This window comes from Oreochromis aureus, linkage group 1 (genome assembly GCF_013358895.1).
Source record: "Oreochromis aureus strain Israel breed Guangdong linkage group 1, ZZ_aureus, whole genome shotgun sequence".
NCBI lineage: Eukaryota > Metazoa > Chordata > Actinopteri > Cichliformes > Cichlidae > Oreochromis > Oreochromis aureus.
In genome coordinates, this window is record NC_052942.1 from 2862733 (window position 1) to 2881518 (window position 18786).

The window sequence follows — 18786 nt, forward strand, 5'->3', positions numbered from 1 at the left end:
GAACATAAGGAATAGCATAACAGATCCACTTTAAAGATTGCAGTTGAAGTTATTCTCTCCAACAACCATATCTGTAGCATTTTTGTACCCCTTACTTATGCCACTATAATGGAATAATGTCGGCTTAGTAGCTTGTCATTTACTCACTAGAGCTGCTAAATCTAAATATTTCTTAGCCGTGAGCAAAGCGTACTATATATTCAGTTGTTGGCTGCAGTAATACCATCTGAGGAATCAAATCTTTGATTGCTTATTTTTTTAATGGCACCGTCACCACAACTACAGGAAATCCTTATTGTTAGCATATAATGCTGCTAGGGTGGCTAATGCTAACATTAGCTTTGACCTAATGAGCAGAGCTAGAGTGCAGAGTATACAGAAGAAGAATATTATTTGATCAGTGCATTTTGGTTCGTGGCTTTCATTGGGTTCATCAACAGGAGATTTCACTTTACAATGCCTGCTTATATAGGGTGACCATATTTTGATTTCCAAAAAAGAGGACACTTGGCTCAGTCATGGAGAACTTGCTTAAAGAAAATATTTAAACAATGCCTTCTCTATGCGGTTAATGAATTGTGAAATAAAATATGTCATACAGGCTTTTACAAGTCAACAAGTGCAAAAAAATAACTTAAAAACCTCTGGAATTAAATAGTGGTACAGAAATAATGCCTCATCTGCATAAGAAAAATTACCAGTACTGGGCTGGTACGAGGGAAATTTCTTTTGCAGTTTGTCTGAAAAGATGGACTTAACATCATTAGGCGCGTTGCTGCGCGCTGTCTGTCCCGTCTGTGAGCGCAGAACAAGCACTCACAAAGCAGCAGTTCGGGGATGACGTTACACACATGGGTCCTCTGTTGGACTATAGGAAAACCTGGATATTTTTATCAATCTCGAAAATCCCCCCAATACAGAACGTGAAAAGAGGACATGAGGGGCGAAAAGAGGACAGTTGGTCACCCTATGCTTATACCACTTAACAAGTGCTAATTTACTCAGGTGTTCTGAAGTGTTAAAGTAAAAGCAAATCTTAAAATGTGGTTTGAATGATAGCACACATGCTATCCCTTGAGTTTTCAGTCTGCACTTTCCTTTTCTTCACCCTCTCTCCTTTCCAGACAGAATTTCAGTCATTAAAATATTTATTTATTATTGTTGTTTCTTGTTTTTCTAGAGAGCCCGTTGACATTTGCAGCTCACCTGGACAATGCGGGGGAGATCATAAAGGTGCTGAAGAATGGAGGAGCTCATTTGGACTTCAGGGCAAAAGATGGCATGACTGCTCTTCACAAAGCTTCGAGGTCCAAGAACCAGATTATACTCACGGTAAAGGCTCCTCTCCTTTCATCTGTTTAACACTTGCTTACTTGTGCATTGCTGGCTTTCTTTGTGTTAGAAGCCCAATGAAAGTCTGACAGCTGATAGATCGTGCTCCAAGATGTTTTGCTGCAACGTAACCGACATGCACTCTTAATGCATACAGACCTGTCATTTCACAGCATGTTGAGCTGATTAAGGGATGATGCCTCTAACTGTACTTGTACTCGTGAAGTGAAGGCTATAGGTGAGTGTAGACAAGACTTCTGCAAGTGAAACAAAATGTGTTTTATCTTTGAAATCTCACAATGGACAGACAGTTTCATAATGATGTGTGTGTGTGTGTGTCATGTGCACATGCATCAGCTTTTATATCAGCTTTTAACAGCTTTGAGTCTGTAAAAATATTTTGATTATAAATTTATGTAAATGTTAAAGAAACTTGGTTCCAGAAAACAGTTTTAGTGACTTCTGTGACTTTAGGTGAACTGAAATATCACTCACATTTGCACACAGCATGTGTGCAGGTTTGCGAGCTCTTTGCAAACGTGCATTATTTGTCATCTGCATGAATATATTCCAGAACTATACCTTGCAGTCACTGAGTTGACCAACGACTCCAATCTACATTAAAGTATTAATAAGTGAACTGTGAGGCCTGTCTGACAGCTTGGCCAAAACTGGGTCATGCCACAGGAAGATGATCCCAAGTATGCTAGGTGGAAAAAGAAAGAATCACAGCTTATCTGCTTTATACTAATGTAGCAGCTACCTGTCTAACTTTATCTTACCTGTCCATCCTTAGACGCTGCTAGAATTGGGAGCTTCTCCAGACTACAAGGACAGCCGGGGTCTCACTCCCCTGTATCACAGTGTGGTGGTGGGTGGGGACCCAGGCTGCTGCGAGCTCCTACTGAACCACCACGCTTCTGTGTGTTGCCAAGATGAGAACGGCTGGCATGAAGTTCACCAGGTACGACCCTGTGCAAGACGTGCACTTCTACAACCACTAGGTAAACGGACATAAAAATAGATTAAAAAAAATTTCCTCTGTGGTTATTTGGAACAGCTTGTATTAGTAAGGCACACACACACATAGCCTTTCTCTGGCTGTGGGCGACTGTCTTGGCAGCTGTTACCCGCTGAAGTAGATAAAGGCATTTAAAGAGAGCCACTCTGCAGCAGTAACAAACTGTGAGCATCTCCACAAAGCGTGTGTGAGGTTGCGTTCAAGCCATCTGCTTTATCAGATTCCTTACATCTCGTTATCCTTGTGGAGCTGTCAAAAACTCTGCCCTCCCCCAACTGTCCCATTTCAGACATGATAACACTCTGCTGTCAATTATCAATTACATGTATAGGATGGCTGATGGTGGTTCAGACTGTAAAGTTTTCTTTATTAATCCATAAAATTTTGGAAAATGCCATCAAGTAACGTAACGAATACCATACGCTGGTATGTTTCATGCTAACAGGCAAACAAAGCACTGAGCGTTAGTAATGTAACAAACTTCATGGACACACAACAATGTTATCCCTTCACTGGACAGTAATGGCTTTATTGTATTGTTGACTCTTGACAGATTCATTGATCTTGAAATGAATTTATTGCAGCTCAAGTATTGGTCTCTGAGAAGAAATTGTTTTATTTTATAGTCCTATCCTAAAAGAACCACTAAGAAGCCACTCATTATCTCTTCACATAAAGTTCTAGGTCATTTTTTATCACATAATTTAACTTCAGCATAATAATAATAACACAATAATAACACAAGCCTATTGGGGAGATATTAAAGCTTTATGTTACATTTCTTCTAAACCAGTTCTTGGTACTTGGCAGAGAAATGCTTTTTTGATAGTTATTTTGAGGCATTCTTTGAATAACTTTTGTTTGTCCAAGTTGCATTAAAACAATGATCAGTCAGTTAAACAGTTAAAAGTTTTCCTCGATTCATCCCAGAATAAGAAAGAATAAAAAGAAGAATAAAAAAACTCCCCTTTCCCCCCGAGAACTAATGTTTATATCACCATCTTTTGAATTTGACAGATAGATTTCAAGTAGGTTATCTTTGAAAGGGTCTGTGTTGGCCGTGCTCATCCTAAGAGCCAGCTCCAGGAGTGCCTCCAGTCCTGGAGGAACGATGCCATCAGGTCCATCAGGAAGTAGGGTTGGATTGTTCTTAGACGAGACACCGGCTCCTTCTCTTCCATGAGAAGAGAAGCACCTTGTTGGCGTAGTTGGAAGCTTTCTCTATCTGCTCCACGTAGGCACTCACCTTCAGGGTGTACAGTATGGTGGCCCGGTTTTTAGTACTGTTGCCTCACAGCAAAAAGCTCCTGACTTTGACTCTACCATCTCGTAGGGGCCTTTCCATGAGTTCTCTCTGGGTACTCCAGCTTCCTCCCACAGTCCAGAGGGTCAGTGTACAGGGACTGACATTCATATGGAAATAGATTCAGGATTGGAGTGACCATCACCCGCCTTCTGTACATGGATGACATCAAACTGTATGCCAGGAGTGGGCAAGACATCAACTCACTGATCCATGAGCATTGGCCAAATGGTTGCAAATATAGGGAAAGTGATCTGGACTGAATATACGGAGATACCAGAAGGCAGGATAGTGGACAAAGAGAACAGTTATAAGTAGCTGGGTGTCCCACAGACCAATGGGAAGCATGATGAAGATGGAAGGTCAGCCATAGCCAAATACCCACAAAAGCTAAGATAGATGCCAAGAAGGAATCTCAAACAATAGGAATAATATCTCTCCCCAAGATAAGCTGCTCAAAGTGTACCTCACACAGCTGAAGACAAACTGTGATGTGAAATAGAAGTGGGAAGCACAGAGGTCCTGATCATGGCAGCATGAGAACAGGCCCCAAGCACCAGATCCAGAGAGGCAGGAGTCTGCCTGTAGTCTGTCTCTAAGTGCATGGAGGCAACTGTTGTTGTAATTTGGTGCTAAATAAATGAAATTGAATTGAATTACCACAGTTGACAGGACCCAAGTTCAGGCTGTGCAAAGGTGCCACAGAGAGTATTCAGCAAATAGTAGTAGGATGTAATCTGCCTCTCAGCATTCACTGGGAGGAACAATCAAGTGGATGCAAAAGTGCACCGGAACATCTGCGGCACATGTGGATTAGAATGTCCCCAATTCCTGATAGGAGACACCACCAAAGATGGTTGAGAACAGCAGGGCTAAGAGCCTGTGGGACCCCAGACAGAAGAGGAGCTGCTGGCAAACCAGTCAAACACAGTGGCAGCTGACAAGGAGCAGAAGACAGAATTTGGAATAGATGTGACAACCCAGCAGACATTACACAGCAACATCAGAAGGAAGAAGCACAAGAAAAAAGTCAAGTACCAGGAGCTGAAGTAACATCAGGAGCAGATGTGGAAGGTAAAGTCCAAAGTGGTCCCAGCGGTAATAGGAGTGCTTTTGAGTCATAACCCCCAAACTGGAAGAGTGGCTCCAGCCTATTACAGGCACAGTATCAGAGATCTGTGTGTGTGTGTGTGTGTGTGTGTGTGTGTGTGTGTGTGTGTGTGTGTGTGTGTGTGTGTAATTTAGGTTATCTGCAGCTGCAGCAGTGATATAAAACTGGTCATTCTGAATAAGGTCATTCTACATAATGAGTACTTTAGGTAATATACGTATGTTATGATGGTAAAACTTGTAATATTAGGATTCTTCACTTAGCAAAACATTTAATACTGAAAAATGTTTATGGTCTTGTTTAGTGCCAGATTTCATATGAGGTCTCAGGGCTGGACATGAGCCCCCAATGCTTCCTAGACCATTTTCTTTATTGTATTTATTGCTGATAAAATTGGATTTCCTATGAGTGTTGGCTCCTGTGCCAAGTCTTTATTCAAAACAAATTTGGTGAATTTTGAAACAATTTTTACCCCCAAATTCTGAACATGTGCACATGACCACGTGCGCTAGGTTTTCAATATTAATGTTACAAAAATGACAAAAAGATGAGCCCAGTGAAAGGGTTTAGATGCGTGATACTGAATACTGTAATAATGAATTTCTTTTCACTGTAACATGCTTTGGTTGATGAGCAGTTATTGTCCTTCTCCTCTGACAGACCCATCAGTCTCTCAAAGAAGCTCCAGAGTAAATAGGCCATTTCACAACAAGCTCTTCCTCACACAATAACTGGCACCCGTCACTATAACTGCCAACTTCACTGATATTGACGAGGAAATTGGTTCATGAGCGCAGTAACTTCCTCCTCAGTCTGTTTTTTAACACCAGATGGCTTCATTTGTACATTCTGTTGCATTTTGATTTGCTATCAGATTTATTTAAGCCTTCCTCCTCTCATCCTATCCTTCCATCTTTTCATGACTGGGTTCAAACTGAGGGTACAGCTGCGTCTCATTTTGATGTTATCTCCTTTGCAGCACACTGACATCTAGTGTTGGAGGCATTTTACTGCAACTTCTCTCGAGTGGAAGCGTCAATTGACTTTTGTGTGTATGTGCAGGCTTGCCGTCATGGCCATGTGCAGCACCTGGAGCATCTGTTGTTCTATGGAGCAGACATGAGCGCCCAGAATGCCTCGGGAAATACTGCTCTACACATCTGTGCCCTATACAACCAGGTGAGCCGTGGGCGATTACATATGTTGACAGTTCATGAGCTGGAGCACCATTAGGGTTAATGTAGATTTAATATTGATTTCTTATTCAAATCCATTTTCTGGGTATTTTGGGGGTTTTAACATTTTTGCCACTCTGAGTGTCTTATTCATACGTGCAGGCACACAGTGCTGTAAAAACATATTTGCCCCGTTCCTGATTTTTAATATTAGTTAGAGATAACCTGTGCAAATACAAAATTCAGCTGTGAAACAATGATTTCATTTATTAAGGGAAAAAACTTTCCAAACCTCTTTCTCTGTGTGAAAAAGTAAAGGAATGATTTGGCCAGAATCCACACATCAGGTGTGACTCACTCACAGACAGTATGCTGTCATCACAGTTTCTATAACAGGCACATCAGAGACACAAGTAAATGTGTACATGCAACCGCTAGATCAGAGACAAAGTTGGGGTGAAAGAGAGAGGAAGTGCAATATTTAAATGCACCTAAATGCTGCAGAATTTGCGGCAAAATCTGCAGCTAAACCATCAGTAGTCTATTTTGCATGGGTTACTTTTGCTTTATGCCTGGCGTCTCCATTTGTGTTAAATTTGTAAGTAAAAATTGTGTTTCCAGCCAAAGACGCAATCCTTTGGGATCAGGGATGGTATCTGGTGTAAAACTCTAGCTTTTATACTAGAAGTAGTAGCTTCTTATTTTTGCTGTGTGCTAATAAAGACAATCATTTGAAAGTTTGAGCTTACTCTGTGTCTTATTCTTTGCTTAAAAGGTGTGGGTTAATTATTCTATATACACACATGTGTGTATTTTGTGTGTTCTGTGGTTGGTATATTCCTAGTGCTGCACCTACAGCCATGGCTTATTTTGAAATCCATCTGCTATTCGGATTGGTTGATCCCACATTTTCGTGGTTTGTGAATCTGGATAACTTTCATTTTAAATACACATTAATGTTGTGAATGTTGTGTTGTATCACATTAGTTTTGCATGACTCTGTAAGATGGCTGAGATGCATTGTCACATAATTATAAGTTAAGTGAATCAAATCTCTGTCCTAATGAGGAAAAACAAGATATTTTTGTTCAAGAACACAAAAATAAAAGCAACAAGCTCAAAACGTACTTAACAGCAAATGTGGAACAAAAATGTTGTCTACGATGCTACAAACCTGACTTCTCATTACTGCTTCTGTACCCGTTGACGTTCAAGCTCTGGCAGCTGGCTGGTCTCAACTCAGTGTCACGGCAAAGGGTGGACATGCCGGCCCACCCTGTGTATGTCGTGCTTTGCGTCTCATTAGCATGAGATGGGAAAGCATGCTTAAGTTGCAGTATGCTCCAGTACAAGTAGAGGGGGCTATTTTGTTTCAAGCTAATTCCAAAGAACATGGGAAAGCATTTAGAGAGACGTCACTGAGACATTTACATGAAAACACACATTATCCACCTAGCGTAATTGTTTAAATAACACTGACATTACTTGGTCAGTAGCGACTTCTTGGCTTTAAATATTGGCTCCCCCTGCTGGTACTGCAAATTCAGTATGCATGTCCATTTCAAGTACAAATGGTTTACCGGCATGTTTATTACACACTTTGCCGTGATACAATATTCCAGCTTTAACATCATTCTGGAATATTTGCCATTTTGTGTAAGCATGCTGTCTATGTTAGTGCTAGTGCTTAAAAGAGTTTATATCATGTCAGCGGAAATGGAGAGTTCTTTATGTCCTGGGTGTACTTTGTACCATCGTATTGTTGTCCTTTCATTTAATAAAGCTCTAAGTAATATTCAGTACTGCTCAGAAGCTGCAGACAGCTCGTTTCTCCTTAATGCACACGCACTGAAGTCAGCTGATTGTAGAACAAGAAAAAAGACATATCCACAATGAACCATTCCCCAACTCCAACGACAGGCTCATTAGATTAGTGCAACGGGAAATTTTGTTACATTGTACTTCTTATGTCTTCATAGCCTAAATTTAATGATAATCATTTCACATTTTCCAGTCTTGATGAAAAAGTTCATTTTCGAGTCTGCCAGTTCTGTGTAAGTGGTATACAGTTCTCCATTACAGGACAGTTAACACTGAAAGCCATGAAGAGGGATTAGTTTTCATTTAGCACATTTCAAATGTTTAATGATTTAACCACCAACATATCCTGAGAATTACATGTGATTTTGTCAGAAGTTGTACATTTATCAGTTTTAAATTGTGAGCTCCAAATAATTCTGCTACTCTGTTACAAAGAATTTTTCAGTAGCAGTTCTTGGACCTAACCAATATGTTCTAAGCATTTAAAAAGAGTTTATTTTCAAATGAAAGGTGACTATTTGAATCCTTTCAGCTTTTCTGTTATTTTTACAAGAGACTGTGTTCTTTATGGACAATAGCTTAAAACTCCGTATCACTATATGAACCATATGCATAGTGAAGTTGTCAGTAGGGTTTGGAGTGCAGTTGTTGGGGTGATGATGCTTGTGGGTGGAGGAAGGGTTGCAGAGAACAGATGAAATTTGTACATACAGTACCTCTGTTCACTTTTGGGCAGCGGTGTCGCCCACAGTCCAGTGGTGTACACATTAAATTAACTGATCATTCTAAACTGGCCTTGGATGTGAGACAGATAAAGTGCTTTAAGTGCATAGAATAAAGTGCTGTAGTAATATAGAGTGTGGCTCTGTGGTGTGATAGTTTTCTTTATGTGCAAAAGATTTCAAGACATAATCTGGAGGGCCCAAAACCAATGTACTCTGAGTGCCAGTCCCAAACCCAGACACATGGGAAGGCATCTGGTATAAAATCAGTGCCACAGAAAACATTCATCTGCAGGGTGACGCGCTGAGAAAAATGGGATATCCAAAAGAAGCTTATAAATGTATGATTGAATGTGACATGTGGTCCTAACTTGGTCTGAGCAGTCACTAAGACCAAAATTTGCTATATAATGTCGATTCTATTTCCTCATTAACTTGCTCTATAATTTGGGGGATGGGGAATCTTTTCTTCTGTAAAACAGCCTATAATTGGATAAATAGCCAAGGTTCTCAAAGTGTGACCTGATAAGCCCCTTTTCCATTACTACCTACTCAGATCAACTTGCCGTGGTTCACCATGGTTTTCAGGGTTTTTCCATTAGGTGATACAACCTGGTACCAGGTATTAAAAAGTACCTGCTCGGCCGGGGTTCCGCATATGTGAACCAAAATTTTTGAAACCCAGAAACGGGGGAAATGGCCACAAAAAACAACGCCATGATCCCTGAGTCTGAGGAAAAGTCACAGACCAAGCAGCAGGTATATTCTTGCCTTGATGTCCACCTTTGTTGCAGTGTTCGTGTCGCATATTAATTACGTCATGGGATGCTCAGACACAGACCAAACCTTTGTAACAATGAAAAATACATAGAGATATATAAATACATATAGATTTCAAGAAACAGCCACCTCACTAATGGGTCAGAAACTAAAACCTATTCAAAACTTATAACGTAGGGCTGTCAAATGTTTAAGATCTTGGCGTTTTCCGTTGATCCAATTCAGGCTTGCGGGTGGGCTGGAGCCTGTCCCAGCTGCCATAGTGTGAGAGGCACAGTACACCCTGGACACGTCACCAGTCTATCACATAGGGACAGACAGCTATTCAAACTCACATGCCACACTTATGGCTAATTAAAATCACCAATTAAGCCAACCCAAGTAACTGCATGTGGACAGTTAAAAAACTTTCACACATACAGTTTTTGAAATTGAACAATTGTAGCATTACTATTGTTAGTTATTCTTGTAACATCTGGTTGAAATATAAAATCACTCTTCACTTTGTATACACTTTGACTGTTTGCATTACCACGCCAGGTAATGGGGTGCATTTTATTAAAAACTCAAAGTATTAATGTCTTGACTACAATGTTCACAATTTGCATCCATATTTAGAGTTATTTATCAATGGATAAATAAATATGTCTTAAATTTTAGATTCCTTAAAGTAGCCACTCTTTGCTTTGTTGATAGAGCTGCAAACTCTTGGTCTTTTCTCAATAAGCTTCATGATGTAGTTCCCTGAAATGGTTTCACTTCACAGGTGTGGCCTGTCAGGGTTCATGTGTGGAGTTTCTTGCTTTCCTAATGGGGTTGGGACCATCGGTTGTGTTGTGCAGAAGTCAGGTTGGTACACAGCTGAGAGCTCTATTTGACAACTGTTAGAATTCATATTATGGCAAGAGCTAAGTAAATAGAAACAACACTCCATCATTACTTTAAGAACTGAAGGTCAGTCAGTCTGGAAAATTTCTGAAACTTGGAATGTGTCTCCAGGTACAGTCGCAAAAACCATCAAGAGCTACAATAATACTGGCTCACATGAGGACCGCCCCAAGAGTCACTTCTGCTGCTGAGTTAACAGCACCTCAGATCAGAGCCCAGATAAATGCCACAGAGTTCCAGTAGCAGACACATCTCTACTTCAACTCTTCAGAGGTGACTGCATGAATCAAGCCTTTATGACCAAATAGATGGTAAGAAACCACGACTAAGGAAAAGCAACAAGCAGAAGAGATTTGTTTGGACCAAGAAACACGAGGAATGGACATTAGACCAGTGGAAATCTGTGCTTTGGTCTGACGAGTCCAAATTTGAGATCTTTGGTTCCACCCACCGTGTCTTTGTACGACACAGAAAAGGTGACCAGATGACCTCTACACCCATGGAGCCCACCGTGAAGCATTGAGGAGGAGGTGTGATGGTGTGGGGGTCCTTTGCTGGTGACACTGTTGGGGATTTATTCAAAACTGAAAGACACATTGAACCAGCATGGCTACCACAGCATCCTGCCATCCCATCCAGTTTGCGTTTAGTTGGACCATCGTTTATTCTTCAACAGGACAATGACTCCAAACACACCTCCAGGCTGTGTGAGGGCTATTTGACCAAGAAGGAGAGTGATGGAGTGCTGCCTGGCCTCCACAGTCACCTGACCTAAACCCAATGGAGATGGTTTGGAATGAGATGGAGCGCAGAGTGAAGGCAAAAGGGCCAACAAGTGCTCAGCATCTCTGGGAACTCCTTCGAGACTGCTGGAAAACCATTTCAGGTGACGACCTCATGAAGCTCATTAAGGGAATGCCAAGAGCAGCAAAGCAGAAAACCAAAGCAAAGGGTGGCTATTTTGAAGAATCTAAAATATAAAACATTTCACACTTTTTTGTTTACTACATGCCTTCAGTGAGAATCTACAATGTCATGAAAATAAAGGGAAACCGTTATATGAGTTGGTGTGTCCAAACTTTTGACTTGTTGTGTAGGTATAGAAAACAGTGGGTGTGAGTGGGTGAATGAGGCATGTTGTCAAGTAGAGTAGGAAAGCCCTATGTAAGTATCGTACCATTTACCAACTTTGACAGCCCTAATCAGTTTTAACCTAATGGTTGCATACAGTATATGATCATTTCTCTGTTATACTGTATATAAGGCTTTCAACTGGAAAAAATAGGAAAAGAAAAGCTAGGGTACCTCTGGTGGCCGTGAATGCAACCCTCTATTTCCTGTAGTGTTCTGACAGGTACATTACAGTATCTCACTGAACTGATTTAACTATTTTAAATGCTGTGTGCTAATATATGCACTCCTGCTTTTGTTACTGAGTCGACCTTTTTCGGTTCTGCTATGGCTACATACAAACTGAATACAGTGCGATTTCCTTCCCTTTTGTAATAGTCTCTTTACAAGTTTTTTATCATGGAAATGATGTTCTGATGTTGAACTATGGGCGCCTGGTGTATCCCAGGAGTACACCGTCCTGAATCTGGTAAAATCTTAACTTTTAACTCTACATTATTTGTGACAGCAGCTGTATTAGCCACTCAGTTTGCCTTTTCTTGGATCTGATTATCTTAAATAAATTGCCAATGCTTTAGGCAGTCTCTCATATACTATGTGATAAAAACGACCAATGGGACAAAAGTTTAAAAGTCCATTTCACTGTGATAGTCTACAAAAACACTGTTCTCCTCATCATTCCACATCATGTCTCAGGAGCAGGAAGGCATATGGATGTAAACTGCAACTTAATAGGTTGGCTGAGGCATGCACATACACTTACTTGGATGTGAAGCCACTTCACCCCTCGTCTAAAACTATTCTTTAGTTCTCTTGCTAGGATGATAATTGTAGTTGAATTTAACAATAATCTGAATTTCAGAAATAAGTGTGGCTGTTTTTCTGAATGGGCTTGAGCAAACCACAGTGGATGGCATGTTTCTTCATTAGCTTGAACATGCACACATTCTAGCTTATTTTGACTCGCTTGCACATAAATACACACATAGGCACACACGCACTGCTGTTACAAATAGCTCCCAAGAAAAGCACACAAGTGGAAAATATATTTTGAGGATTTTTTAAATGTTTATATCTTCCAAGTGCCGTGGGATTTGTACTGAGTAGCAAAAAATAGCTCTTATCTGTTGATAAGTCTAACTGAATGTGCACAGATTGGATTTCAAAGACCACTCCACTTAAACCTATCTTTATACTCTTTATCTAAAGGTCAGCAGTGCCCTCTAACACTTGTTTGTAAAGCCAGTCATCTGAGACCATTTAACACATTGACCTTGGAGTGGGGCCAGTTAAGCAGAGAAGTACTGCTTTGAATAAAAAGCAGCCCACTGATTTATTTGTATCAAAGCCATCTTTACCAAAGGAAACAGATATGACATTGATCTGCAAATGAGAAACTAAATGTTCTTATTTCCAGTCAGCAATGTTTTAGTCTCTCTTTACCTGTGGATTTATTCTTTTTCATTCACCTGGCTGCTGTCATTTTTAAAGAAGTGAGAAACTTTGGAACCTTTTGACTTCTGAGGCACAGTGAGCTGAACTGGGTCTATTTAGAAGAAAAGACTGTTTGATGAGATGATAATTTTTTACACAAGGGAGGATGAAACCATCTTCTGGTTGGTCATTCATGTTACCCGAATCCTCGAATCAATTCCTTTCTAATTATATCTTCCATCTGTTTTGTTACCACATTAATTTCATCTTCCTCTGTCTCTTCGTCACGTCTCCACAGCTAGTGCTAACAGCAGCAGACTCATGTGACAGTGAGGCCTGGTTACTAGCTGTTGCCGGTACTAATGTTCTGACAGCTAACATGTTGGTTAATCTGACAAATTTTAATGCATCTATTATTAGTTTCTTTTTATTGTTTTCTCTCAGCTTTTCAGCTCCACCTTTTCGCCACTTCTTCCACACTAAACCTTTTCTACAAGCTGTGTGAGCACACAGCGAAGGTAGGGGAGAGACCAGTCGCTGAGAGATTTGTTTGGCCAATCCAGTGTCAGTAATGAAAATGAACAAATGGGATGCCGTCAGTGCTTGTACGCCCAGTGCGCGGCTCAAACCCATGCCCGGTATGTCAGATTACCAATTCAGCCCCGCACTCATGAAAACTGAAGCCCAAACATACTGGATAATTCAAGAGGCACCAACTCCACCAAATTAGCAAAGGCGAGGAAGCACATTTTCTACACTGCTCTTTGCACCCATAGCTCTGCTAAGCAGACCTTTTTTAAAAAGTCCTTGTGCTTGTAAATTTATATTTATCTTCAGTATTCACTCGCGTAAAATTTACATCATGGATATATGAAGACTATGAAAGGACACTGCAGTTAAAAGGACATTTGATCCTCTCAGTGTGTACCAGAGGACTCGGTCTGACCACCTGTTGAAGGTGCTAACACAGCTAATGCTAGTATCACTGGTGTAGCCCCACTCTTGTAGGCTCATTTTAGCTTTTGAAAATATTACATACCAGCAATACTAGCTAGCTGCCATTTTTAGTAAGCTAATGTGCTCTTTATAAATAAAACTTCAAACTGTTAAAACCACCAACGAGCCCTGTTACACTGACATCATTTTGGAGCAATGGCTACAAACTACAGCCTTTATAATAATGATTAAAATGCTGTCTCATCATTTCAGAGGTTACCACATAGCTTTTCTGCAGGAGTTGAAAGAACTGTGATAAAATGATTAAAATGATGTCACTTACACTTTCTTGTATTATCCCTCTGCAAAGATAACATGATTTAGAGATAACATGATTTAGAGATAACATGATTTATCTGGTTGAACTTTGTCTGGAAACATTTCAGGCCTCTTCAAAATATGTTTAAATTCATCATTATTGAATCGAAACAATGAATAGGATTGAAGCACAACTGACGCCGAGCCATCAAAGAGTTGGTAAAATACCATGAGTAGGGTAAAGTTTTGTAGCTGTACCTACACCCAGTGAACTGTTTTATTAGAAATTTGTATTTGTAGAAATTCTGCATAGTCTGTGTGCATAATGTCTCTGGATATTGTGATGTATATATGCATAATATATAATGTATAATCATTTTCAGAGATCATAACACAAGTTGCGTTATTAAATCACTGATGATATTTTCATTGATTGTTATGTTTTAAATAAACTTGTGTGTGTAGGTTTGTTTGTGGATGTCACCTTGGACTCCCCTGGGGGATGAGGGCACACTCACATCTGTTCTGGTGTTACACCTTTGCAGATGAATCAGCCTTTTGGCACCTGCCACACACATAAGAAAACCAGCAACCTGCACTTCATTAGTCACAGTTACAATTATTAAGACGGATGTCTGTAGCTTGCACAGCTTGGACATTCACGTGTTTCAGGAGTTATATTAAAGTTATTGATACAAATGAATGTTTGCTTTCATTTTGCATTATGTTGTGAATACCAGAAGGTTGCAGGTTGTTGAGAAGAGATCAAATCACTACAGTCATACAAATTTGAACGTGCAGACGAGGTAAATTAAACCGATTTTGGTCACTAAAGAGCTTAAAAATATATGAAATGTTTCTTCCCCTGAAAACTGAAATGCCAAACTTACTTAGTTACGTAACACATAACACATTATCCTCCTAAGACCTGAACTCTTGTTTATTGTTTGCATGTTTAACTTCTGTAAGGTATTTTGGCTTAATTGGATCTGACAAGTTTAAAAAACTGAGCATCACCTTTGAACAGAAAGTCTTTTTTTTTAGGACAGCATAAAGTTACTGATGATGTACTTTAATAAGCAAAATTAAGTATACGTTGCAGAAAAAACAAAAACAAATTCAAACAGATATCACAAGAAGGTATAAATGGTATTTTCTTGGTAGGCGTTTTGACAGATTATTTTGTCTGTCCTAATATCTTGATCTGCTCACCCACATCCACAGAAAGGGACTGATCTCTGGCTGATCTTCATGAGTAGTCGTTGCTCTCTTGTCTCTCTCTCTTTCTGGAGTTGTTACATGAAAGATGTAAAAGAGCTTTTTCTCCGTGTCAGGATTAAGCTATATTTCAAAGGAAATTATCATGTGCATTACTCCACAGCTGCTGATGAATAAAAGCATAATTTCAACCGTGCAAAGTATACAATGGAACGATACATGTCAGATAAGCAGAAGTACAGACATCTGTGTTAAAAAATACTCCAGTAAAAACTAAAGCGCTGAATCAATTTCTTTACTCGTGTAAAAGTGAAAAAGTAAGACTAAGAAAGTAAAAAGTAGCTCTTTGAAGGACGTTTCTATCGACTTTTATGCAAAAGTAACTGAACCTTGTGCTACATTAAAGATGATTATAAAATACTATTAGTACAACAACTATTTTCTGTTGCCTGCATTGTAGAGAGTAAAATGAGCACCGCACATTCAGCAGGTGGAGGAACCGGCGTATTGGTTGTAGTGGTTCAGCGTGGGGAAAAGAATCAGAGGTCTTCAGCTCTTCAGTAGATTTTCTTAGTGTACAGGCTGTGATCAGCTGACCTGCTGCTCTCTGTGTATTTACACAACTGAATTCAACCAGATGTAAGCAGATGTTTCATGTTTGAAGCAGGTGTTTCACAGCTGTCTCGGCTGATTTCCATTTCCTACACTAACAGTATACTTTTGATTTTGTCTTTATACTAGACACGATACAAATGTTACAACAGTGGAATTTAGTAAATTAATCTAAGTGTCATCAACTTAAATGCAAATTATTCTTCTACATTTGATGCAACCAAACGCTGACCATGAGCATCACAGCCACCGTGCACCTGTCCAACACAGTGCCTCATCAAGTAAGGTTAAGGTTTATTTATTTATATAGCACATTTTAAAACAACAGGCTGATCAAAGTGCTTAACAATCAGCAAAAAACCAGCGAGACATTAAAAGGCAATGGTATACGGTATTTGACAGGGAGCCAGTGTAAATTAGGTAGAACTGGGGTGATGTGATCATACTTTCTAGAACCTGTTAGAAGGCGTGCAGCAGCATTTTGAACTAACTGCAGACAGTAGAGAGAAGAGTGATTGAGGCCCAGGTATAAAGAGTTACAGTAGTCCAGTCTGGAGGTGATAAATGCATGAATATGTTTTTCAAGTACTTTGAAAGGAAGATAAGGCTTCGCCTTTGATATCAAACGTAACTGGTAGAAGCTATTTTTCACCACTGAGGACACTTGTTTCTCTAATTTAAGAGAGCTATCCAAAAACACTCCGAGGTTTCTGTGTGAGAGAGATGGCTGGCAAGAGGGCCAAGGGTGTCTGTTAACTGACCCAAAGGGGTATGTCTATCAAAGACTATTACTTCAATTTTATTAAGTATGCCGATGGTGGGCTCGTCTCTGATGGAGATGGGGCAGCGTACAGGGCGGAGGTAGAGAACTTGCCCCACTTGTGCTTAAAAAATAACCTTAAGCAGAATGTCCTTAAAACAAAAGAATTATGGCCTTCTGGAAGCACAGACAGGTCCACTCCCCCCTCATTATAAACGAGAACGGGTGGAATCTGTCTCCACCTTCAGGTTCTTCTTCTTCTTCTGGACACCCACATCTCCACTGATCTCACCTTGACACACAACACCACCACCCTGGTAAAGAAGTCCCACTTCCTCCGTATCCTGAGGAAGAATAACCTGGACCGGAAGCTGCTGTTGGCCTTCTACCGCTCTGCAGTGGAGAGCGTGCTCTCCTGCTGACTGAGTGTTTGGTACACACTACTGAGAACAGGAAGGCTACGCAGAGGCTAATTAGCACCGCCCAAAAAATCATTGGCTGCCACCCCTGGAGGCCATTGCCAATCCTTGCATCTGAGGAGAACCAGGGCGTTCATACGTGGCCACATGCACCCCGCCCACCTGCTGTTTGACCCGCTGCCCTCTGCTCAGCACCTCAGGCTAATCAGGTTCCACACCTCCAGACTTACAAACAGCTTGTTCCCCTGGGCCATTTGAACTGTTAACATAAACTGAAGCCATGGTCTGAGTAACCTGAGTCACTCAGGCCACGCACACACGGTCTTTTCTTTGCACTACTTCCAATCACTTTGCAACTATTTTGTACTCTAATGTGTGGCTTTCTCTTATTTTTGTATATATTTCTCCTGTCTGCTATTTATTTTAAGTATTTGTACTTTGTTACTTGAATTGAAAAGGAGGAGTAGAATCACCATTGTCAGAAAACAAATTCTGTATTCCTAACTCGGGTTTTTGGTTTACTTATTTCTCTTTTTAAACTGCAGTTGATATTTTTTTTGCTTGAGGGTCCTGCACGGTATCTTTGCTGTCCCTGCTGTCTCTCTTCTGGACACAAATCTATGATGTCATTCCTGAGATCTGCTGAAGCCACTCGGACAGTTTAGTGGTGACTTTAGTGTGGGTAACACTGTAGCCTTCACCTTCCACATCTTCTCGAGCTTTTCTTCTCTTGGTAGTTCTTAAGCTTCTCACGTTCCCTCTTCTCGATGATGCTAAGTGCTGACAGACAGAAAGAGAGAGAGCAATTGTTATTTGATTTTTTTGGTCGTCTCTCTATTTGTCGATGACAATAAAAATAAAGAATACTTCAGTCTCAACTCCTAAAACTGGGGATCTGGAAAAATAAAGATTGATAACATCTTTAGTGTCTGTGAAGCAGAGGGGGTTATTTGGATCAATCTTTTATTGGACTGTGATGCTGTGCATCAGAAGTTTGTATTAATTGTCACTGCACTGAGAGATGGATAGAACAGGTTCCAGGGAGAATTCACCTTCATCTTCCTCACATAACAGGCGATGCAGAGTAAAAATCCATCGGTAGTTGAAGTTTCCATGGCATCCAAACTGCAACAAGCGGGATTAGCTCAGAATTATTGACTTTCGACGTGACCTTTCTCACCATCCCTCTGCCTCTCCGGTCCCTACATCTGCTTTTGTTCCTTGCTTCTGGTTGTCTTCTGATAGCCCTGCTTTCCTTCACAGCTCTAAAATGTACCACACGTACAGCTACATGTAAATTCAGCTTATATAGATGATGTCGTGGGGTTACTACACACCAGATGGAAATGAGTAAAAATAGAACTCGTGCATGTCTTAAAATAAGAGGCTAAATGTCTAATCAGAGAAACATTTGTAATGCCGACTCTACAGTACAGATTATGCTTCTGTATCAGTATCTGTGTGACTGATTTTTCAACTCTCAATAGCTTATTGTGGATCTAAAAAAAGTATTTATATTCATGTGTGTGTGCTCAGTGCATGCGTGGTTGAGCACTTTGTGGGCGATTTGTGCAGCAGATTCAAACCCCTCAGCACTCTCCATCTCTGTTCTTCTCTCTCTCTTCCTCTCTCTCTTTTTGTTTTTCCATCTATCTCTCTCACCCTCACTCCCTCTTTCTCTTTGAGTGGAGCAATAGAGACACTGAAGCTCCATTCCTGATGTAGGTATTAGATGTTCTTTTTCTTCTTTCCTCCTGTATATCCCTGTGCAAGTGCCGGCATGCTCAGTCACTGGTCAGGTCTTG

General features: G+C 40.4%; 1 protein-coding gene across 1 annotated transcript in view; it reads left to right on the plus strand.

The window, feature by feature from the left end:
• Nucleotides 1-18786, plus strand: part of shank2b (SH3 and multiple ankyrin repeat domains 2b) — a 327738-nt gene that overhangs the window by 134963 nt on the left and 173989 nt on the right. The window contains exons 6-8 of the mRNA XM_039619730.1: nt 1181-1332; nt 2129-2296; nt 5830-5946. Coding sequence (XP_039475664.1) covers nt 1181-1332; nt 2129-2296; nt 5830-5946 — 437 coding nt within the window. The remainder of the gene's footprint in view (nt 1-1180; nt 1333-2128; nt 2297-5829; nt 5947-18786) is intronic.